At 44.3% G+C, this 24,561-nt stretch overlaps 2 protein-coding genes across 13 annotated transcripts in view; both read right to left on the bottom strand.

Moving 5' to 3' along the window:
• CLCC1 (chloride channel CLIC like 1) overlaps positions 1-12,390 on the bottom strand; it is a 32,050-nt gene extending 19,660 nt beyond the window's left edge. For 2 of the 4 annotated variants that reach the window (XM_032249907.1, XM_032249910.1), the window contains exon 1: positions 12,259-12,390. The gene's annotated coding sequence lies outside the window, so the exon portion shown is untranslated. Of the gene's footprint in view, positions 1-4,019; positions 4,096-12,245 lie in introns of all 4 variants that reach the window. The other 2 variants (XM_032249909.1, XM_032249908.1) reach the window with 2 other exon arrangements.
• Positions 12,391-20,647: 8,257 nt separating this feature from the next.
• Positions 20,648-24,561, bottom strand: part of WDR47 (WD repeat domain 47) — a 77,944-nt gene continuing 74,030 nt past the window's right edge. For 6 of the 9 annotated variants that reach the window (XM_032249892.1, XM_032249894.1, XM_032249896.1 and 3 more), the window contains exon 15: positions 20,648-22,010. In XM_032249892.1, the coding sequence (XP_032105783.1) occupies positions 21,868-22,010 (143 nt within the window). In that variant the 3' untranslated portion in view covers positions 20,648-21,867. The remainder of the gene's footprint in view (positions 22,011-24,561) is intronic. The other 3 variants (XM_032249895.1, XM_032249900.1, XM_032249901.1) reach the window with 1 other exon arrangement.

Raw genomic sequence — 24,561 nt, 5'->3', positions numbered from 1 at the left:
AGAAAACAGGCCGGGCGCGGTGGCTCAAGCCTGTAATCCCAGCACTTTGGGAGGCCGAGGCGGGTGGATCACGAGGTCAAGAGATCGAGACCATCCTGGTCAACATGGTGAAACCCCGTCTCTACTAAAAATACAAAAAACTAGCTGGGCATGGTGGCGCGTGCCTGTAATCCCAGCTACTCAGGAGGCTGAGGCAGGATAATTGTCTGAACCCAGGAGGCGGAGGTTGTGGTGAGCCGAGATCACGCCATTGCACTCCAGCCTGGGTAACATGAGTGAAACTCCGTCTCAAAAAAAAAAAAAAAAAAGATAAGAAAACAGATATTTTTCCATACGGCCTAGCAATTCCATTCCTAGTCATATACCCAAAAGAAATGAAAATATATATCCACACAAAAACTTGTATATGAATGTTTATAGCCACATTTTTCATAACAGCCAAAAGACGGAAACAACCCCAATTGCCATCAACCCAAGGGCCAGGTGTGGTGGCTCACACCTGTAATCCCAGCACTTTGGGAGGCCAAGACAGGTGGATCATTTGAGCTCAGGAGATCAAGACCAGGCTAAGCAACAGAAAAAAATAACCAAAAAATTAGCCAGGCGAGGTAGTGCAAGCCTGTGGTCCCAGCACCTCGGGAGGCTGAGGTGGGTGCATCACTTGAGCCTGGCAGGCGGAGGTTGCAGTAAGCCAAAATCACGCCACTGCACTCCAACCTGGTGACAGAGTGGGATCCCCGTCACAGAAAAAACAACAACAAAAAATTTCCATCAACTGATAAACAAAATGTGGTATAGCCATGCAATGGAATATTATTTGGCCATAAAAAGGGATGTAGTTCTGACACCATGCTGCAACATAGATGAACCCTGAAAATGTTACATTATATGAAAGAAACCAGGTATGAAAGATCACACATTATATGAGTACATATATGAGAAATGTCCAGAATAGGGAAATCTATAGACAGGAAGTAGATTAGTAGGTGGTTAAAGCTGAAGGTTTGGGAGCATAGTAGCTCTTAGAATACAGGGTTTCCTTTTGAGGTGATGAAAAACGTTCTAAAATTGTGAAAATGGTTGCAAATACATGCAAATATACCAAAAAACACTGAATTGTATGCTTTTTTTTTTTTTTTTTGAGACACAGTCTCCCTCTGTTGCCCAGGCTGGAGTGCAGTAGCACAATCCCAGCTTACTACAGCCTCAACCTCCCACAAGTGATCCATCTATCTTAACCTCCTGAGTAGCTGTGACTACAGGCTTGCACCACCACAACTGGCTAATTTTTTAATTAACTTTTTTGTAAAGATAAGGTCTCACTACATTGCCCAGGGTGGTCTCAAACTCCTCGGCTCAAGCTATCCTCCCACCTCGGCCTCCCAAAGTGCTGGGATTACAGGCATGAGCCACCACACCTGGTGGAACTGGACACTTTAAATAGGTAGATTATATAGCATGTGATTTATAGCTCAATAAAGTTAATTTAAAAACAGGCATTTTAACAAACCTCCCCTGTTTGTTTGTTTGGAGACAGAGTTTCACTCTATCACCCAGGTTGGAGTGCAATGGCAAGATCTTGGCTCACTGCAACCTCCGCATACCAGGTTCAAGCAATCCTCCTCCCTCAGCCTCCTGAGTAGCTGGGATTACAGGCATGCACCACCACGCCTGGCTAATTTTTTTTTTTTTTTTTTAAATAGAGACGAGGTTTCACCATGTTGATCAGGCTGGTCTTGAACTCCTGACCTCATGATCCACCCGCCTCAGCCTCCCAAAGTGCTGGGATTACAGGCGTGAGCCACCGCGCCCAGCCTAATTTTGTATTTTTAGTAGAGACAGGGTTTCTCCATCTCTGAGGTTGAGAGGCTTGTCTTGAACTCCTGACTTCAGGTGATCTGTCTGTCTCGGCCTCCCAAAGGGCTGGGATTACAGGCGTGAGCCACTGGCGCCCAGCCCCCTGTTTTATTTTAACAAATGAGAAATAAGAAAAATGGGACACTGCCAGGCACAGTGGCTCATGCCTGTAATCCCAGCACTGTGGGAGGCCGAGACAGGTGGATCATTTGAGATGAGAAGTTCAATAGCAGCCTGGCCAACATGGTAACACCCTGTCTCTATTAAAAATACAAAAACTTAGCTGGGCATGATGGCATGTGCCGTAATCCCAGCTACTCAGGAGGCTGAGGTGGGAGAATCGCTTGAACCCAGGAAGCAGAGGTTGCAGTGAGCCAGGATCATGCCACTGCGCTCCAGCCTGGGCAACAGAACAAGACTCCACCTCAAAAAAAACAAAACCAAGAAAAAGAAAGGTGAGAAATTACAATTCAAATGAAGTGACTAAACTTCAAAACCATTCAGAGAAAATAACCAGCCTCACCTAAGCCCCTGCATAAAGAGTCAAATGATTTAAATACTTAGTAACTCCTATATGTAGCAATGTAATTAAAATTAAATAAAATTAAAAATTCAGTTCCTCATTCCCACTAGCTACATTTCAAGCACTCAATAGCCATATATGTGTAGTGACTACCATATTGGACAGGGTGGATTTAGAACATTTGAACATTTTTATCATCGAAGAAAGTTCTATTGGGCAGCCTATCTTATACCTACTACATATAAAAATCAGGCAAGGGAACCCCAAGATTTGACAAAGCCCTGGGCCCTGCCCGTAAACAGCTGACAGTCTAACTGTACAATAAAAGTAAATCTAGGCTAAATTAAATACTCCTGTTCCCGCGTGCCCTGGATATTCTTCTAGCATTGGAAGCAATGAAATTCGTCATTTATCAGTCTGCCTCTTCCATTTGCACAATGGCTCTCAACCTTGTCTCCAAATTAGAATCATCCAAGGAGCTTCTAAAACTCACAACGCTTTGGCCATAAATCACAATCTCTGGGATCAGGACCCAGGCACTGGGATTTTTTTAAGCTCCCCAAGTGATCCTAGTGTATAGCCAAGATAGAAAATCAATGGAGAAAACCACTGTAACGTGAACTTCTCTAGGGAAAGGTAATAGCTTACCTAAATCTGAAGTCACCTTCCCACTGCCTCTCCATCTTACCCCTCCATCTCCCCAACCTCAATACACAGCCTGTGGCTGGCATGTGAAAGACATTCAGTAACTGTTAAGCAGCAAACTCAAATAAAGCTATAGCAAGAACTCAAGGATTTTAGAGGTTCAAAGGATAAAGAAAGCACATGTGACCGGGAGAAACGGGAAAGACTTCACAGAGGAATGGCACAGAAATGGGAATCTGAAGTATGGGGAACACCTTAAGTGCTCAAGATAGGGGAGGCCGAGGCAGAGGGCAAAGTGTTTGCTTCAGACATTACAATTGCAAGGATGGATGCAGTGGGAGAGAGAGGTGGGCGGGTGGTGATGATACTGCTGAGGAAAAAGCTTATGACTAACTTTACCAGCTCTAACTCTCACGAGGGATGGGAGCCAAGGCCAGGAGCAGTGGCTCATACCTGCAATCCCAGCACTTTGAAAGGCTGAGGTGGGCGGATCGCTTGAGGTCAGGAGTTTGAGACCAGCTTGGCCAACATGGCGAAACCCCATCTCTGCTAAAAATACAAAACTTAGCCGGGCGTGGTGGCACATGCCTGTAATCCCAGCTACTTGGGAGGCTGAGGCAGGAGAACTGCTTGAACCAGGCAGGGGTGGGGGGGATTGCAGTGAGCTGAGATCATGCCACTTCACTCCAGCCTTGGTGAACCAGTAAAATTATGTCTCAAAAAAAAAAAAAAACTAGCACTAAGTGCATAGGAGGAGGAAAACCTGGATTCAGAATCCAACAGAGGCTGAAACAGAAAAAGGATGTATAGGCCTGGAAGAGTGGTGGCAACAAAACCAGAAAGAACACATGTGGCGCACTCTGAAGATCAATTCTACAGACCTCGGTCTACCAGCAACAAAAATGGTGATGTTGATTTTAAAAAGAAATTCAGAATGAGAATATACTGTGGAAGAAGTTCAGCATCATTTGTACAACATTTAACAAATACCTACTGTATACTGGGCACTGTCTTAAGTGAGCAATACCAGGAAACTACACAGACAAGGTCTTCTTCAAGAAGCTTACATCCTAGGGAGGAAGGCAAAAAACAAAAACATAACTTGATACAGTAATAAATCCTAAGAAGATAAAGCAAGACAATGGTAAATATGGATTAGGCAATGCTGGATATTTCAGGGCAGGCCCCTAAGATCTAAGACGGCCACAAATGCTTTGTCATTCTCCCCACGGAAAGATGAAGTGTATTTCCCCCTCTCCTGAATCTGGGCTGGCCCTGTGACTACTGAACCAAAATCCTTTGGTGGAAGTGGGGCTGTGATGGTTCTGGGCCTAGCCTTCAAGAGGGTTACAGGCTGGGCGCAGTGGCTCAGGCCGGGTGCAGTGGCTCAGGCCGGGCGCGGTGGCTCAGGCCAGGCGCAGTGGCTCACGCCTGTAATCCTAACACTTTGGGAGGCCAAGGTGGGTGGATCACCTGAGGTCAGGAGTTCAAGACCAGCCTGGCCATCACGGTGAAACCCCATCTTTAAAAAATAAAAATAAATAAATAAAATAAATAAAAAGAGGGTTTCCTGCTTCTACTTTGCTTTGGAACATGTGATAATTTTAAGTGTCAACTTGACTGGACTAAGGAATACCTAGAGAACTGCAAAGGATTCCTTTTGATGTGTCTGAGGGGGTTTCCAGGGAAGGCTAGTTTGTGAGTCAGTTGACTGAGTGTGGAACACCCACACTCTGTAGGGGTGAGCACCGTTCAGTCAACTGGGGACCCTAATACAACAAAAAGGAGAAAAGGCAATTTCTTTTCTCTCCTGGAGCAGGGACTCTCTTCTTCTCCTGTCACTAGACATCAGAAATCCAGGCTCTCCACTCTTTCAGCTCCAAGACTTACACCAGCAGCCCCTACATTCAGCCTCAGGTCTTCAGCCTCAAACTGAAAATTACACCATCAGCTTCCCTGATTCTGAGGCTTTCACACCTGGACTGAGCCAGGCTACTGGCATTCCAGGGTCTTCAGCTTACAGACAGCCTATCTTGGTACTTCTTGGCCCCCGTAATCATGTGAGCTAATTCCCCTAATAAATCCCCTCTCATCCATCCATCCTCCCACCCTCAAGGGTTCTGTCTCTCCGGAGAACCCTAAGACAGAACATATGTTCATGGGACAAGACCCTCTTGGAACCCAGCTGCTACCCTGTAAAAAGGCCAGGTCACAAGGAGAGGCTGGGTGCAGGGCCACACCGAGCTCCCAGCCTGCAGCCAATATCAATGGCCAGCCATGTGGGTGAGCCATCTTGATAGTTCCAGTCCAGTCTCTGGTGACTGACTTGGTGACGCAGCCAACATCATGCAGAATAACAGAACTATCCAGCCGAGCCCAATCACATCTCATAAAACCACAAAATCACCAGACGTAATAAAAGTGTTGTTTAAAGCCATTACACTCTAGAGTGGTTTGTTACACAGCAAGTAGATAACTACAAGAACATGTGAGCAGAAAAATAAGGTAATCTTGGGAAGATTTACAGAAAAACATCCAGAGAGAAGACACAGCAAGCAAAGAGGCCCTGAGCGGGGAAGAAGCTGAAGCAGTCAAGGAACAGAAAGGAGGCTGGAACAGCTGGGTCTTGGGAATGAGCCTGGAGGAGGGGAGGTGGGAGGTGGGGAGGGAGAAAGTGATAGATCACAGTAAAGAGTGTGGTTTTGCCAGGCGCAGTGGCTCACACCTGTAATCCCAGCACTCTGGGAGGCTGAGGCAGGCAGATCACCTGAGGTCGGGAGTTCGAGACCAGCCCAACCAACATGGAGAAACCCCGTCTCTACTAAAAATAAAAAAATTTAGGCCGGGCGCGGTGGCTCAAGCCTGTAATCCCAGCACTGTGGGAGGCCAAGGCGGGTGGATCACGAGGTCAAGAGATCGAGACCATCCTGGTCAACATGGTGAAACCCCGTCTCTACTAAAAATACAAAAAATTAGCTGGGCATGGTGGCGTGTGCCTGTAATCCCAGCGACTCAGGAGGCTGAGGCAGGAGAATTGCCTGAACCCGGGAGGCGGAGGTTGCGGTGAGCTGAGATCACGCCATTGCACTCCAGTCTGGGAAACAAGAGCGAAACTCCGTCTCAAAAAAAAAAAAAAAAAAAAAAAATTTACCTAGGCGTGGTGGTGCATGCCTATAATACCAGCTACTTGAGAGGATGAGGCAGAATTGCTTGAACCCGGGAGGCAGAGGTTGTGGTGAGCCAAGATTGTGCCATTGCACTCCAGCGTGGGAAATAAGAGTGAAACTCCAACTCAAAAAAAAAAAAAAAGCCAGGCACGGTGGCTCACGATTGTAATTCCAGCATTTTGGGAGGCCTTGGCAGGCGGATCACCTGAGGTCAGGAGCTCAAGACCAGCCTGACCAAAATGGTGAAACCCCGTCTCCAAAAAAAAAAAAAAAAAAAAAAGGTTTAAAAAAAAAGAGGGTGGCTTTTACTCTATGTGTAACAGAAAGCCACTTGAAGATTTTAAACACAGGCATGATAGAATCTAGTTTACATTCTAAAAGAAGTTACTGTGGCTGCTATGTACAGATTAGAATGAAATAATAAATCAGGAGGTTAGGAGGATCTGCAGTTGTCCAGTTGAGAGATGAAGGTGACATGAGATAAGATAGCAGCAAAGGTGATGACAAATGGTCAGATTTTTCAAATCTGTAGGTAGACCCTACTACATTTGGCAAAGTGACCAGCTAATAGGTCACTAGGTACATTTCTTCTTCCTTCAGGACAAATGATGACTGTATGTCTCAGCCTCTCTTCGTTAAGAATGGCCATGTGAGAGTAAAGTTGTAGCCAATGCAGCGCGTGGAAGGGATATGCACCACATCCATGAAAACCTCCCAGCTGCCCTCTCCCAACCAGGGAATGCCCAGGACACGGAGCCCTGGAGGATGGCAGCCAAACCAGGCAGGCACCTGGACCCCTAAATGACCACCTAGAAGGCCACCCACTAAGTGGGAATACAGCTTTTCACTTTCATGTAAGCAAAAGTTAATTTCCTTTATGGCAAATCCTGAGATATAGGGGTTTATTTCTTGTAACATCTCTTGCTATTCTAATGCAGAAATAATACACTGCAGAAATTGCTGAAAATTTGGATACAGGTAAAGACAAGTGAAGATTTGGGACAATGTCTAGGTTTGTGGCCAGGGCAACTGGGAGAAGGGAAAAGACTGAGGAAGACAGCAAGTTCTGAAAGATCAAGAGTTTTGTTTGGATATAATAAATTTGAGGTGTCCACTGATGTCCAAGTGGAGATTGCAAATACACAGGATGAAGCTAAGTAGAGCACTGGGACTGTACTTGAGAGTCATCAGGATGTAGATGGGGTTTAAAGAAGACGGACTGGGTAGGATCTTAAGATCTATTATGAGGACAAAAGACTGAGTCCAGGGCAACCCAATATTTGGGGATCAGAAAGAGGAGGAGGAACCGGCAAGAGATACTTCTGGTGAGTACTATGAGGCAGGAAGAAAACCAGGAGAGGCTGGGATTCCAGAAGCCGAGTGAAGAGAGAACAGACAGCTATGTTGAATGCTGCTAAGAGGTGAGGAAATCAGAGGGCAGCAAACTGACTCCTGGATTTGGTACAGCAGCTTTAACAGAGAAAGCCTAGCAGGAACAGTTAAAGGAATCATTCAGGTGGAGGTTTTGGAGCAAGGTGACACAGTAACTCTATGGTGGTACCTCCATCTACCATTTTACTTTCCAAGGCTTCGGTTACCCATAGTCAACTGCAATCTGAAAATATTAAATGGAAAATTCCAGAAGCAAACAGTTCCTAAATTTTCAATTATGTGCAACTCTGGGTACTGTGAGGAACTCTCTTGGTGTCCTGTTCCAACCCACCTGGGATACCTCCACACTGTAGGTATCACACTCCAGTCACTTAGTACCCATCTGGGTTAGCAGATCAACTACTCTGGTATCTCAGTGTGTGTGTTCAAGGAATCTTTATTTTACTTAATAATGGCACTAGAGCACAGGCCAGCCAATGCTGGCAATTCAGATATGACAAAGAGAAGCCATAAAGTGCTTTATTTAAGTGAAAAAGTGAAAGTTCTCAAGTTAATAAATAAAAAGGCTGGGAGCAGTGGCTCATGCCTGTAATTCCAAAACTTTGGGAGACCAAGGCAGGTGGATCACTTGAGGTCAGGAGTTTGAGACCAGCCTGGCCAACATGGTGAAACCCTGTCTCTACTAAAAATACAAAAATTAGCCAGGTACAGTGGTTCATGCCTGTAATTCCAGCACTATGGGAAGCCAAGGCAGGCGGATCACCTGAGCCCAGGAGTTCAAGACCAGCCTGATGTACATGGCAAAATCCATGTCTCTGCTAAAAATACAAAAATTAACCAGGCATAGTGGTGGGTGCCTGCAGTCCCGGCTACTTGGGAGGCTGAGGCAGGAGAATCGCCTGAACCCAGGAGGTGGAGGTGCAGTGAGCTGCGATTACGCCACTGCATTCCAGCCAGGGCAACAGAGCAAGACTCCATCTCAAAAAAAAAATCAACAAGTAGGCTGGATGTGTTGGCTCATGCCTGTAATCCCAGCACTTTGAGAGGCCGTGGAGGGCGGATCACCTGCGGTCGGGAGTTTGAGACCAGCCTAACCAACATGAAGAAACCCCATTTCTACTAAAAACACAGAACTAGCCAGGCATGGTGGCACATGCCTGTAATACCAGCTACTGGGGAGGCTGAGGCAGGAGACACTTGAACCCGGGAGGTGGATGATGCGGTGAGCTGAGGTTGTGGTGAGCAGAAATCATGGTGAGCCCAGATCATGCCACTGCACTCCAGCCTGGGCAACAAGAGTGAAACTCCATTTCAATAATAAATAAATAATATACAAAAATTAGCCAGGTGTGGTGGCACACACTTGTAATCCCAAGCTACTCAAGAAACTAAGACAAGAAAATCGATTGAACCTGGGAGACAGAGGTTGCAGTGAGCTGAGATCACACCACTGTAGATCTTCCAGCCTGGGTAAGAGTGAGAATCCGTCTTAAAGGAAAACAAAAGGCTGGACACAGTGGTTCACACCTGCAATCCCAGCACTTTGGGAGGCCGAGGCAGGTGGATCACCTGAGGTCAGGAGTTTGAGACCAGCCTGGCCACCTTGGCAAAACCCCGTCTCTACTAAAAATACAAAAATTAGCCAGGCATGATGGTGGGCACCTGTAATCCCAGCTATTCAGGAGGCTGAGGCAGGAGAATCACTTGAACCCAGGAGGTGGAGGTTGCAGTGAGCTGAGATCACACCATTGCACTCCAGCCTCAATGACAAGTAAAACTGTATCAAAAAAAAAAAAAATTAAAGAAAAAAGAAAGAAAGAAAGAAATTCACATGATGAGGTTGCTAAGATCTATGGTTGCAAGAACAAATCTTGTATCCATGAAATTGTACAGAAGGAGAAAGAAATTCATGCTAGTTTTGCTGTCACAGCTCAAAGTGAAAAACTTTCAGCCACAGTACATAACTTTTATTATTGTGTATTGTTACAATTTTTCTATTTTATTAGTTATTGCTGTTAATCTCTTATTGTGCCTAACTCATAAACTTTAGCAGAGGTATGGATGTATAGGAAATAATATAGTATATATGCAAGGTTCAGTACTATCTGAAGTTTCAGGCATCTACTGGGGGTCTTGGGAGGTACCCCCAAGGGTAAAGTGGGGAGTCTGTACTCCAGTGCACTTCACCAACTCCTACTTCTGGCCAAGATGGATTAACAGGGACCAGATTTACCCTCCTGCCTGAACAACCAAAACTCTGCACAAAATACACAGAACAAAAGTTTCTGGCCGGTTGTGGTGACTCACTCCTATAATCCCAGCATTTTGGGAAGCCGAGGCGGGAAGATCACTTGAGCCCAGGATTTTGACACCAGCCTAGGCAACACAGGGAGACTGCATCTCTACAAAACTTTAAAAAAAAATTTTAGCTAGGTGTGGTGGCTCACATCTATAGTCCCAGCTACATGGGGAGGCTGAGATGGGAGGATCACTTGAGCCAGGGAGGTTGAAGCTGCAGTGAGCCATGATCCCGTCACTGTTCTCCAGCATGGGTGACAGAGCAAGACCCTGCCTCAATAACAACAACAACAACAACAAAGACACAAAACACTAAAACCGCTGTTATGTTCTGGAGATACTTAGAAATACTGAATAACTGTATACTTTATGGGAAAAAATTAGAGTTCGGCTAAGGAAGAAAGCCATGGAAGAAGCAAATACAAGAGAGAGGAGGAAGGCTAATAAGGGCAACAGAGGGCAAGTCAAAAAATGCAATGGGCAAAAACCAAGGAGGGGCTTAACTTCAACAAAGAGGTATCAAGCAGAGAAGTGGAGAGGAATAAAGTCTGAAAAAAAGCCATTGGATTGATTAATTAGTTCGCCATTTATGACCTTTCAGAGAATGACAGTGAGAGACCTAACTCTCTAAGTGGTTAAGAAGCAGGTGACAAAGGGAGTGTGTAAACTGGAGAGAGGCTCCAAGATGGAAGTGGATGAAATCAAGGTTACAGGAAGAATTCTTCACAGGCAGCGAGGTTATACACTCCATAAACAGAAATGAAGACAAAATTTCTAAAGTAAAAAGAGAAGCTGACAGAGTTCACATTACGATATCAAGCGCAGAGAAATTACTAAGAGTAATTTGCATTTCTTACTCTGTATGTGAGGAGGTTGAGATGGGGAAATGGAGATTTGGAGGGGATAAAAGTACTACAGGAGGCGTTATACAGAGAGGTGAATGAAAGCCTATCAAGCAGCTGAGGTTTTTTTTTCTTTTTTATAGAGACAGGATCTTGCTATGTTGCCCTACCAAAGTGCTGGGATTACAGATGAGCCACTGTGTCAACCAGGCAGCTGAGTTTTGACTGTGACATCCACAAACTGTTACTGTCTTCACTAATGACCAGCAGATCCATAGATTTATCCAGAAATAGAGATTAGCATTACAAATGATGGAAGACCAGAGGGTATGACAGAATAGAAGAATCAGCTAGAAATTCAAGTCCTCCTGCCAGATCCCCATGGTCACTGAATGAAGGCTGGAACTCCTTGAGAAATCCTAGAACAGATCTCACACTTCCTCCAAACAAAGCTGCATCTACACCTGCTGGAGAGCTTGTTAAAACAAAACAGATTCAGTAAATCTGAGGTAGGTCTGAAATTATCCACTTCTAACAAGCTCCTGGTGATGCTGCAGACTACACTCTGAGTAGCAAAGTGTTAATCAAAAGTAACCATCCTATGCTGGTTAAGTTTAATGGTGGCGCCTATGTCATTCTAGTACTTGTCAGTGGGTACTACTCTCTCTCCCGCAGTCCCTACTATTTTTACCATTTTTCTCCTGCCTCAGGCTTCGGTACTAATAATTTTTAAATTATATATACTAGCAGCTTAAGGCCAGGAGCGGTGTCACATGCCTGTAATCCCAGCACTTTGGGAGGCCGAGGCAGGCTGATCACCTGAGACCGGGAGTTCAAGAACAGCCTGATTAACATAGAGAAACCCCGTCTCTACTAAAAATACAAAAATTAGCCGGGTGTGCTGACGCGCGCCTGTAGTCCAGCTACTCGGGAGACTGAGGCAGGAGAACTGCTTGAACCCGGGAGGCGGAGGTTGTAGTGAGTCGAGATCACGCCACTGCATTCCACCCTGGGTGACACAGCAAGAGTCCGTCTCAAAAAAAAAAAAAAAAAAATCAGAGTTGGAGGTTGCTTTGTGTCCGGTTTTTTGTTGTTAACTGTGTTAATTCACAGACTTGAAGTTTTAGAAAATTAACTACAACTAAATCCGAGCTATTCGGCTAACAGCATTTATTCAAATTATGCTTAAAGTTTTCAGAGATGACCAAAGCCAACAGAAATCAACGTTCGCCCGGGTCTCGCTTTACACTCGCTGTGCCTTCTCCGTAGGCCGCTCTCTGGGCCGAGCACCTCCCCGGAATCCGCGGAGCTACAACGGACAGGCAGCCGCCGGCGCTGGAGCCAGGCGCCGCGGGGGAGGAGCCCGGCGCGCCCACAGGCAGGCCGCCGGAGCCGCAGCAGCGCTGCGAGCGCGGCCCCTGCCCGGAGTCACGCTTGCGGCCTTCCTGGCGTCGGCACCACTAGTAAGCGAAAACCGCCGGGAGAAACGCCCCGCCCCACCCGCCGAACAACACACTCAACTGCACGGACTCACGTCCGGGATCCCCTGCCTGCCTCTGGAGGAAGACACCTGCCCAGGCCGGCCGCAGAAGACGTCGCACAGCCGGCCGTCACCCAGCGTTTCAGCGCGCACCCGCCCTCCAGTACTTCCTCATCGACTTGCTCGGCCGGCGGCTGCGTGTCCTTCCCGCGCGCGCCGCTGATTGGCCCCGTTGCGGGGTGGGGTTAGTGGCGGGGCCGGCCTCTGCGCGCAGGTTATTTATGTCACGGATTTTCTTTCACTTTTCCTCTGCGGAATTCCTATTGCGAACGAAGTCACTTCTGGCACCGAAATGTATACAACGGATAGGAAACATATTTTCTTACTATTAATATATTTGTTAAGTTTGAATGTGTAACATTCACCATGATAAGCAAGCATGATTTTTTTTTTTTTTTTTTGAGGCAGAGTCTATGTCGCCCAGGCTGGAGTGCAGTGGTGTGATCTTGGCTCACTGCAACCTCTGCCTCCCGGGATCAAGCGATCCTGCTGTCTCAGCCTCCCAAGTAGCTGGGACTACAGGCGCGCGCCACCACACCAAGCTTATTGGTGTATTACAAAGAGACAGGGTTTCACCATGTTGGCCTGGCTGATCTCAAACTCCTGACCTCCGGTGATCCGCCCGCCTCAGCCTCCCAAAGAGGTGGGATTACAGGGGTGAGCCAGCGGGCCTGGCCACAAGCATAATTTTTTTAACCAGGGATCACAAATGACAATTGTAGTTCTACTCAGGGCGGGACGAGGGAAAGATCTGCTCAATGTAGGGCAGTAGGAAATAGTAAGTTTAGTTTTTGTCTTCAACTGACCTTGCAATCTTGGGAAACTGTAAAGATGGTAACATTTACAATCTTAACAATTTTTAAGGGTACAGTTCAGTGGCATTAAATTTATTCACATTGTACCACAACCATCATAACCATCCATCGCCAGCTCTCGTCTTGCAAAACTGAAACTCTGTACCCAGTAAATGGTAACTCCTCATTCTTCCCCTCCCTCCTCCGAACCAACTACCATTCTTTCTGTCTGTATGAATTTGACTACTCTAGGCATTTCATACAAGGAATCATACAGCATTTGTCTTTTTGTGACTGATTTCACTTAAGCATACTGTCCTCAAGGTTCATCCATGGTAATGTATCAGAATTTCTTTCAAGGCTGCATAGTATTCCGTTTTATATATATACCAGTTTATCCAGTCATCTGTTAATGGATAACAGGTTGTTTCCGCTTTTGTCTACCGTGAAATACTACTATAAACATGGATATACAAATATCTGTTTTTTAACCCTTTTGGGTATATACACGATATTCAAATATCTGTTGCTTTCAACTCTTGAATATCTACACAGAAGTGGAATTCCTGGATTATGTAGTAATTCTATTTTTAATTTTTTTACTCTTTTTACTCTTTTTTCCATAGTGGCTGCACCATTTTACATTCCCACCAAGAGTGCACAAGAGTTCCAATTTCCCCACATCTCTGCTGACATCTTTTTATATTTGTATAGTAACCACCTTAATAAGTATGAGGTACCTCATTGTGGTCTTGATTTGCCTTTCCCTAATGACCAATGATGTTGAGCATGTTTTCATGTGTTTATGGGCCATGCCATTTGTATATCTTCATTGGAGAAATGTCTATTCAAGTCCTTTACCCAATTTTTTTTAAGAGACAGTGTCTTGCTTTGTCACCCAGGCGCAAGTGCAGTGTCATGATCATGGCTCACTACAGCCTTGAACTCCTGGCTTTGCCCATTTTTTAATGGGTTTTTGTTGTGTTTTAGTTCTCTATATATTCTGGATATTAACCACCTTATCAGATAGGATATGCAAATATCTTCTTCCACTTTTTATTTTACTTTTTTAAGAGACAGGGTCTCCCTGTGTTGCCCAGGCTGGTCTCAAACTCCTGGGCTCAAGTGATCCTGCCTCAGCCTTCCAAAGTGCTGGGATTACAGGCATCAGCCACCAAGCCCGGCCCCATCTTCTCCCTCTTAGTGGGTTGACTTTTCACTCTGTTGTGTCCTTTGGCTTCTCACTATAAACCAAAAATAAAATTCTAAGCACCACCCTCCCAACCAACTGAATAGACCCATCCTCTCAGCCAAGGGCTTTCTAAAGTAAATCTGAGGCCAGGTGCAGTGGTGCATGCCTGTAATCTCAGCACTTTGGGAGGCCAAGGCACAAGGGAATCACTTAAGGTCAGGTGTTCAAGACTAGCCTGGCCAACATAGTGAAACCCTGTCTCTACTAAAAACACAAACTTAGCCAGGTGTGGTGGTGGGGGTGTTGGTAATCCCAGCTACTTGGGAGGCTGTGGCAAGAGAATCGCTTGAACCCGGGAGGCAGAGGTTGCAGTGAGCCAAGATCTCACTACTGCACTCCAGCCTGGACGATAGAGTGAGACTCTGTCTCAAAAATAAATAAATAAATAAATAAAAAGGAAACCTGAAACATTAGTTCAAGGCAAAATGTGCTGAGAATGGGTGGTCAGGCATGCCTCATTATACCCTTTGCCCTTTGGAATTCAGGCACAGCTGACCAGCATTAAAACAGAGATCTTGGCCAGGCATGGTGGCTCACACCTATAATCCCAGCACTTTGGGAGGCTGTGGTGGGCAGATCACCTGAGGTCAGGAGTTTGAGGCCAGCCTGGCCAACATGGTGAAACCCCATTTCTACTGAAAATATAAAAATTAACCAGACGTTGATGACACATGCCTGTAGTCCCAGCTACTCCGGAGGCTGAGGGAGGAGAATCCCTTGAACCTGGGAGGTGGGTGTTGCAGTAGCCAGGATCAGGCCATTGCACTCCAGCCTGGATGACAGAGTGAGACTCTGTCTCAGAAAAAAAAATTAAAAAAAATAAAAAAACACAAAACCCAGACACCTTAACACTGACACACTTTGTAGCAATAAGATACCAACAATGTGACAACAGGTCCATCCCCCCAACCCCACCTCTGAGTTGACCCATCTTTCCGGACTAAACAATGTACATTTAACATGTATTGATTAATGTCTTATGCTCCCTAAAATGTATATAAAACCAAGCTGTAGCCCAAACACCTTGGGCACATCTCGGGATCTCCTGAGGCTGTCGTGGGCTGTGGTCACTCACATTTGGCTCAGAATAAATCTCTTCAAATACTTTTACAGAGTTTGACTCCATTGACGTTACAATTTTCTTTTCTTTTTTTTTTTTTTAAAGATGGGGTTTCACCATGTTGGTCAGGCTGATCTTGAACTCCTGACCTCAGGTGATCCATCTGCCTTGGCCTCCAAAGTGCTTGGATTACAGGCGTGAGCCACCACGCCCGGCCTACAATGTTCTTTTTTTAGCCTTCTCTGCACTAGCAGACATTATAATTTTGGAAAAAAAAAAATTTTTTTAAATATAATTTGGGGGCAGATGTGGTGTCTCATGCCCCTAATGCTAGCATTTTGGATAGCAAAGATGGAAGGATTGTTAAGAGGCCAGGAGTTTGAGACCAGCGTGGGCAACATAGTAAGACCCCCATATCCATAAAAAAATTAGCCCCACATCATGGCATGTGCCTGTAGTCCTAACTACTCAGGAGGCTGAGTGAGGCAGGAGAATCACTTGAGCCTAGGAGTTCTAGGATACAGGAAGCAAGACTTTGTCAATACAACACAATGCAATAAATTTAAAAATTAAATTTTAAAAATAGAACTAGGTGGGGAGCGGTGGCTCACGCCTGTCATCCCAGCACTTTGGGAGGCCGAGGTGGGTGGATCCCCTGAGGTTGGGAGTTCAAGATCAGCCTGACCAACACGGGGAAACCCCGTCTCTACTAAAAACACAGAATTAACCAGGCATGGTGGTGCATCCTGTAATCTCAACTACGCAGGAGGCTGAGTCAGGAGAATTGTTTGAACCCAGGAGATGGAGGTTGCAGTGAGTCAAGATTGTGCCATTGCATCCAGCCTGGGCAGCAAGAGCAAAACTCTGTCTCAAAAAAAAGGTAGAAATAATCTCTCAACTTGATGAGGCTAAAAAAAAAAAAAAGAAGAAAGAAAAAGAAAACAAATAAAATTGGAACAGATCTCTGAAGGTTCTGCCTGGAAATAATTAAAAATCTCTGCACTACCCACCCACCCAACTCTCCTTCCTCGCACTCCCATATGAGATGGACTCCGAGAGTATAGATACTTCAGTCCTCTCATTTTCTCTTATATGTGAACCTCAAATAATCTATTCACCCCCATCAGAAGATGGTGTGGAGACAAAAAAGGACATATGTAACCAGCTACTTATTGAAGCAAATATTATAATTTCCGGTGCTTATCATTATTACTTTGAGATGAAATCTTGCTCTGTCGCCCAGACTGGAGTGCAGTGGCACAATCTTGGCTCACTGCAACCTCCACCTCCCGTGTTCAAGCAATTCTCCTGCCTCAGCCTCAGCCTCAGCCTCTCACGTAGCTGGGATTATAGGCACACACCACCACCACCCCTGGTTAATCTGTTTGTTTGTTTGTTTGTTTTGGTATTTTTAGTAGGGACGAGGTTGCACCATTGTTGACTAGAGTCAAACTCTGTAAAATATTTTAAGAGATGTATTCTGAGCCAAATATGAGTGACCATGGTGCATGACACAGCCCTCAGGAGGTCCTGAGAACATGTGCCCAAGGTGATCAGGTACAGATTAGTTTTACATATTTTAGGGAGGCATGAGAGATCAATCAAATACATTTAAGAAATACATTGGTTTGTCTTAGAAAGGCGGGACAAGTCAAAGCAGGGGGACTTCCAGGCTATAGGTAAATCTAAACATTTTCTGGTTGACAATTGGTTGAGTTTATCTGAAGACCTCAGACCAAAGGAAATGTTCAGGTTAAGATAAAGGATTGTGGAGGCCAGGCGCGGTGGCTCACACCTATAATCCTAGCACTTTGGGAGGCCAAGGCGTGTGGATTACAAGGTCAAGAGATTGAGCCCATCCTGGCCAACACGGTGAAAACCCGTCTTTACTAAAAAAATACAAAAAGTAGCTGGTCGTGGTGGCACGCGCCTGTAGTCCCAGCACTCGGGAGGCTGAGGCAGGATAATTGCTTGAACCCGGAGGCAGAGGTTGCAGTGAGCTGTGATCACACCACTGCACTCCAGCCTGGTGCCTGGCGACAGAGCAAGACTCTTTCTCAAAAAAAAAAAAAAGATTGTGGAGACCCCATTTTTATTGTTCAGAGAAGCTCCCAGATAAAAGACTTCAGAGAAAGCAAGTTGTAAAATGTTTCTTATAGGAGTTAAAAGGGTGCCTGACTCTTAGTTGATTATCTCCTGGATCTGGAAAGGAAGGAAGAAAAACAAAGGGGAAAGGGGATTCTCTATAGAATGTGTATTTTTCCCACAAGAGACTTTGCAGGGCAATTTCAAGGTATGGCAAGGAAATGTATTTTGGGGTAAAACATTTAAATTTTCTTCCTTGTTATGCCAGAGTCAAGATTGGAATGTAAATCACGATATACAGCATAGAATAAAACTCATCTGATGAGAATTTATGGTTTGTAAAGCATGGCTCCCCAGACCCTTTAGATAGGAATTTGGGCAAGATTTAAAAAAGAAAAATTGAGAGTTTAGTCTCACTATGTTGGCCAAGCTGGTCTTGAACTCCTGACTTCAAGTGAACCACCTGCCTCAGCCTCCCAAAGTGCTGAGATTACAGGTGTGAGCCACCACACCCAGCCTTGGTGCTTATTATACTGCAGTAAAAGAAATGAATTCCATACTTCAAGTCCAGGAGAACCTTTTCTCCCTGACAGTGGTGAAGGTGGAATACACAATTTAATGAATATTTTTAACCATGAACTTGAACTGGTCTATATTTAAAATTTGCTTTTTTTCCCCTAGTTTTAAACTTAACACAACGTAACTAATATCTAAAATGTGTGAAATTCAACATGAAAGTAAACTAAAGACAAGACTGTGGCCCACTTTTAGAATTCCCTTCTGCATGCCTGAGGTAGAAAATTTGTGTACGTATTCAATACCCACAAGCTAGCTGTATTTTATTTCTTCATAAGTTGAAATTGCAAAATTGTAACAGAGACAGTGAAAGAGATCTGACCTCACCAACTCCATCTTGCTTCCAAGCTGTCCTTGTTCATTCCCGGGCATTGGCCAAACTAACTTTGGGAGGAACTTAATTTATAGCTTATAGTTTGAAACAAAAATAACAGCTCTGGCCAGGTGCAGTGGCTCACGCCTGTAATTCCAGCACTTTGGGAGGCCAAGATGGACAAATCACTTGAGGTCAGGAGTTCAAGACCAGTCTGTCCAACATGGCGAAACTGTCTCTACTAAAAATACAAAAATTAGCTGGGTGTGATGGTGCACACTTGTAATCCCAGCTGCCGGGGAGACTGAGGCAGGAGAATCGCTAGAGGCGGAGGTTGCAGTGAGCTGAGATCGTGCCATTGCACTCCAGCCTGCGTGACAAGAACGAGACTTCATCTCAAAAAAACAAAAAACAAAAAAAACTAATAATAGCACTTTCCCAAATAAGTCTCCTTCTTGCCTGAGGTCTAGACTGCCTCCCTTTGAAGATTAACAATTTAGCGATAAGATTAGAAATTATGGTTTAGGATTCATACAGCTGGAGGCTACAAGATTCTGACCCTCCCCATATTGGTCCTGGGGATAACATCATTATTGTAAAAACTAAGATGAGAGATTGAGATATTTCCCAGATCCTGCGTTTGATGGATGAGCTGGCACCAGCCATAATCGATAAACTGGCTCATCTCATTTTGTGGCCCCCACCCAGGAACTGACTCAAGAAGACAGCTTTAACGCTCTGATTTCATCTCCAACCCAACCAATCACCACTCCCAATTTGCAAGGAGTGAACCCCACCCACCAAATTATCCTGAAAAACTCTGATCCTGGAATGCTCAGGGAGACTGATTTGAATAATAAAACTCCAGTCTTCTGCACAGCTGGCTCTGCATGCATAACCCTTTCTCTATTGTAGTTCACTTGTCTTAAATAAATTGGCTGTCTAGGCAGAGGGCATAGTGAATCTGTTGGGTGATTACCTAATTTGACATATTCATACTCTTGAGTAAGAATTTATACATGTTGCTAGCCTTTTATTAATCAACTTTCACAATATATTAAGGATAGAAAGTTCTCTAAATCTTGGATAAAAGAGATAGAAGACACACAAAACGTATACAGGCCAGGCACAATGGCTCCTGCCCATAATCCCAGCACTTCAGGAGGCTGACTCAGGAGAATCACTGAGGCCGAGAATGCAAGACCCCATTTCTACAAAAATTATTTTTTGTTAAGTTATACAGTTGCCAAGGGTTTGTAGGGAACCAGCCTGACACCCCACCTTAGGTACCCCAAGTTTGGTGGCAACAAAGGAATGAGAAAAAGACAGATTGAGAATGCAAAACGTGGGACCAGAGGCAGTGAAGGCCCCAAGCTCTGCTCTTCCACAGTATTTATTGGTTACAATCACTTTGTTCTCTAGGGTAGGCGGTGGAGTGATGGTAGAAGGAGAGGGTGAGGTGATGGTGGGTGAATCAGTGAGCCGGAACTGGTGTGTCATTCTAAAGACTGATTAACAGTGGCAGTTTGGGAGTTTCACAAAACAAGAACACGTGGTTATCTTTAGCCTATAACCTACGTGCAGCTGGTGGAACTCAGACCTTACAAGGAGACTACAAGTCTGGTTATATCTTAGTGCTATCAAGGGGTTTCACGTGCTTCAGCACAATGTTTATGGTAACAGAGCCTAGGTCACCCTGCACTGGAACATGAGGCATGGAGAAGTTTGCCTCCTAAGAGGCCTCCCACAGTTTGCTGTGGTTTGTTGTTCCCAGTTTATACGTTACTCATAACCAATGTATGGAGGCACTCTGTAAGGCCTTTCTCCTTTGCTGCTTCCCCAAATAAGGGTTAAAAAGAAATTAGTTGGAAGAACTTCAGAAAGAAATCTTTTTTTTTTTTTTTTTGAGACGGAGTTTCGCTCGTTACCCAGGCTGGAGTGCAATGGCGCGATCTTGGCTCACCGCAACCTCCGCCTCCTGGGTTCAGGCAGTTCTCCTGCCTCAGCCTCCTGAGTAGCTGGGATTACAGGCACGCACCACCATGCCCAGCTAAGTTTTTGTATTTTTGGTAGAGACGGGGTTTCACCATGTTGACCAGGATGGTCTCGATCTCTTGACCTCGTGATCCACCCGCCTCGGCCTCCCAAAGTGCTGGGATTACAGGCTTGAGCCACCGCGCCCGGCCTCAGAAAGAAATCTAAGAAACTAATGATGGGCTTCATCCATTGGACCTCACTTCCTCCAAGTAAACTGAAAAAATAACATTCTTTCAAAAGTCAAAGACTCTGAGGAACAGAAACAGTTTTAGGTGTCAAGAGGTCTTTATTGAAATAATAGCACAGTTACACTTCTAATACCCTTTCCACTTGTATACAACAGATGAAAAATGCTTGCTACATACAGTGCACAGACAGTTCAATAATGAGAACCAATAAAACTGCATTTTAAATAAATAGCCTATTTAAATAATTTAAAGTAAAATTACTGTACAATACGAAAATAAAGATACATAAATGTTAGAATCTACAAAGCTGTAGAAATAAAATCATTATTCTGCATTACATAAAACAGTGCAAGAAAAAAAAATCCAAATAAGCTTTTGGAGTGCAAAGTTAAAATTTTCCATTTTAAATTATCATGCAGACATAGCATTTCAAGCCATGCTATGGTCTATGGCAAGGATTTTAATTTTTAAGAGGAAAAATGCTAACCAGTAAATTTACTGTACCATCAAGTGTTGCATCACATAACTGCTACGGCTCTGCTTCTACAGTACAGTCTGGAAGGGAGGTATCTTGTTGCATTCAAAAAACTGAAGTTAACAAGTTTTTGAAGCAAACACATTTACCTTTTAGCCTGAAACAAAATTATGTGACGAAATAATCATATCCCTGGGTTTAAGAAAAAAGTAAGGGCCTATACCATGTAGCGAACTAAGAAGCAGTTTTTCATTCATGTTTAAACTTCATAATGATCCTTAAGTGAAAGCAACCATTAACTTTTGAGTGATATGTTATAGAATTCTGACCTCTAGAAGACAAGTGACAATGCAATATGGGATTGTGAGAAGAGCAAAAGTAATTCTGAACACCTGGGAAGTTTAATCTGGGAGGAACTTGGTTGCATTACATTTAATAATATAGTTGAAGTATAATTCCATTTCAATGTGCATATAAAACTGTTATTTAGGCAAAGACCAAGGAATGCATTTAATACTAAACTGTAAACACAATGTCCACCTTGACTTGGAGTGCACACCAACAACGGAAGAGCTCTTCTGCAGACTTTGGCAACAAGACTACATACAGCAGGTCACAGCAGCACGAGCTCACATGGAAGACTGAAAGCACTGCAGAATAACACCACCCAACACGTCCTATCAGTGGGATACATGGTAATAAGGGGCCTCTTCGTGCTAAACCACTTTCCTGGACAGTCTACGTTCTTCAGGTTTGTAATTTTCACAACTCAGTAGTCTTAAGTCTCTGTGCTTTCACTGCATAGACTGACATGGGGTGTGCTCTACCCATTGTAAGTCCAGAGGGTGACAGTTCTATCTGCAGAGGACGACAGGAAGGAAAGATCCTGGGTGTGCCATCTGCACTGAATCACTTTGTCCTTGTGCTCCCCCACCACCATGATAGGAAGCTGCTTAGTAAGATCCCCTAAATTAAAAAAGAAAAGAGATGTTGATTTACAATGCAAAATAAGTATATGTATAGATTTTATAGACTTCCTGTTACTTTAAGACATTACAGTATAAAAAATCCTAAACTACATTAAAATAATACTTTGAAAGGTTTATACATGGACAAATTACCAACTACCTAATTATATTATTAGGATTTGGTAACATATACCCATGCAATAACATCTGACAAGCTGCCTCTCTCTTCGAAATTCTCTCAACTTGGTTTCTCCCTGATTTCAGTGCCATTCTATCTTTTGCTAGTTTCCCTTCTCTTCTTGACTTAAAGCTTGGTGAATACCAGGAGTCAACCCTCAGATTTCTTCTGTTCTCTGTGTACCTAACTTCCTGCAGAATTTCATCTAGCAACATGGTAATTTATATGTTTATAATTCATACATATTTCATCTCCAATCTTGACTTCTCACCTAAGCTCCAGACTAGTATCCAAATAATCATTCAACATCTCACTTGATTGCCTGATAGTCATCCGAATTTAACTTGTCTAAAACCAAACTCTTGGTTTTCTTGCCTAAACCTGTTCCTCCCCTCACCTGTCTCCCTTATCTCAACGGCACCATCTGGTTGCTCATGATAAAAACCTGGGAATCATCACTGATTCCTTTTCCCCTTACTCCCCAAATCTACTCCAAACAATATATCTCAAATTAATCACTTCTTACTACCTTCACCTCCACCACCATAGTCCGAGCCACCATCATCTCACCTGAACTATTCCAACAGCCTCCTTACTGACATTTGTATCTACTCTTGCCCCGCTTACAATCTACTCTCCCTACAGAACGCCAAATTATCTAAAAATATAACTCAGCTCCTAACACTCCCATTGAAAATCTTCCAAAGGCTTCACGTTATACTTTTTAAAATGTTTACAGCCCACCAACTATAATAAATGTACCAGCATGGAGGGGGATGCTGACAATGGGGGAAACAGGCTATGCATGTGTGCTTTGGGAGAATATGGGAAATCTCTGTATCTTTCTCTCAATTTTGCTGTTAAACTGTAAGTGCTGTTAAAAATAAAGCCCTTAAAAAAAAAAAAGGCTATAAAACCCTGCCTCATTTATTCTTTGGTGTCTCTCTCTCTCTCTTAGTTCACTGAGTTCCAGCCACACTGGCTTCTTGCAGTGTCATGAACGTGCTAAGTTGGTTCCTACTTCAGCATCCTTATACTTGCCATGCTCTTCTCCTAGGGTCCTGGCCTGGCTTGTTCCTCCTTATCATTCTGGTCCTGAGCAAATGGCATTTCCTTGGAGAGACCTATTCAGTTATCTTACCTAAAATAGCCTTCCCCCTGCAGTGAACAAAGAGGCGCCACTGCACTCCAGCCTGGGCAACAGAAAGAGACTCCGTCTCAAAATACATAAATAAAATAGCCTTCCCCTATTCACCTCAGGCACTATCTCCCTACCATGCTAATTTTTTAGACGGCACTAATAACTAAAATTACATTGTATATTGGTTTACTTTTTATTGACCTCTAAAACATAAGCTCTATCAAGGAGGGAATTAACTGCCTTATTCATCTGTCTGTCCCTAGTTGATACACAATAAATATTTGTTTGATGAATGTTTAAAAATAAAACTAGACACTAAGACCTAATTACAAAGATTGTATGCCAATGATTTTTTAAATATAGAGGCTAATAAGAGTACATAAATCCATCATTTATTTTAAAATGAGTCACTATATGTTGATTTTTAAAAATATCTTAAGCAGAGGCGAGAGGATCACCTGAGGCCTGGAGTTCAAGACCAGCCAGGCTTGGCAACGTGGCAAGATCACATCTTTACAAAAAATTTTTTTTAATTTGCCATCCATGGTAGTGCACAGATGTAGTTCCAGCTACTCAGAGGGTGAGGCAGTAGGATCACTAGAACCCATGAGGTCAAGGGTGTAGTGAGCTGTGACTGTGCCACTGCACTCCAGCCTGGGTGAAAGACTGAGACCCTGCCTCAAAAAAAAAAAAATCAAAAACTAGCAATAAGGCCGGGCGCGGTGGCTCAAGCCTGTAATCCCAGCACTTTGGGAGGCCGAGGCGGGTGGATCACGAGGTCAAGAGATCGAGACCATCCTGGTCAACATGATGAAACCCCGTCTCTACTAAAACTACAAAAAATTAGCTGGGCATGGTGGCGCGTGCCTGTAATCCCAGCTACTCAGGAGGCTGAGGCAGGAGAATTGCCTGAACCCAGGAGGCGGAGGTTGCGATGAGCCGAGATCGCGCCATTGCACTGCAGCCTGGGTAAAACTCCGTCTCAAGAAAAAAAAAAAAAAAACTAGCAATAAGGCTGGGTGTGGTGGCTCATGCCTGTAATCCAGCACTCTGGGAGGCCAATGCAGGCAGATCACTTGAGCTCAGAAGTTCGAGACCAGCCTGGGCAACATGGCAAAACTTTGTCTCTACAAAAGATACAAAAATTAGCCAGGTATGGTGGCATGTACCTGTAGTCCTAGTTACTTGCAGGGCTGAGGCTGGAGGATCACTTGAGCAGGGGAGCTAAAG

The sequence above is a fragment of the Sapajus apella genome, unplaced genomic scaffold (genome assembly GCF_009761245.1).
Source record: "Sapajus apella isolate SASKATOON/1434 unplaced genomic scaffold, GSC_monkey_1.0 scaffold69, whole genome shotgun sequence".
NCBI lineage: Eukaryota > Metazoa > Chordata > Mammalia > Primates > Cebidae > Sapajus > Sapajus apella.
Note: the sequence above shows the minus strand (reverse complement) of the source record. Positions and strands in the feature narration are given on the sequence as shown.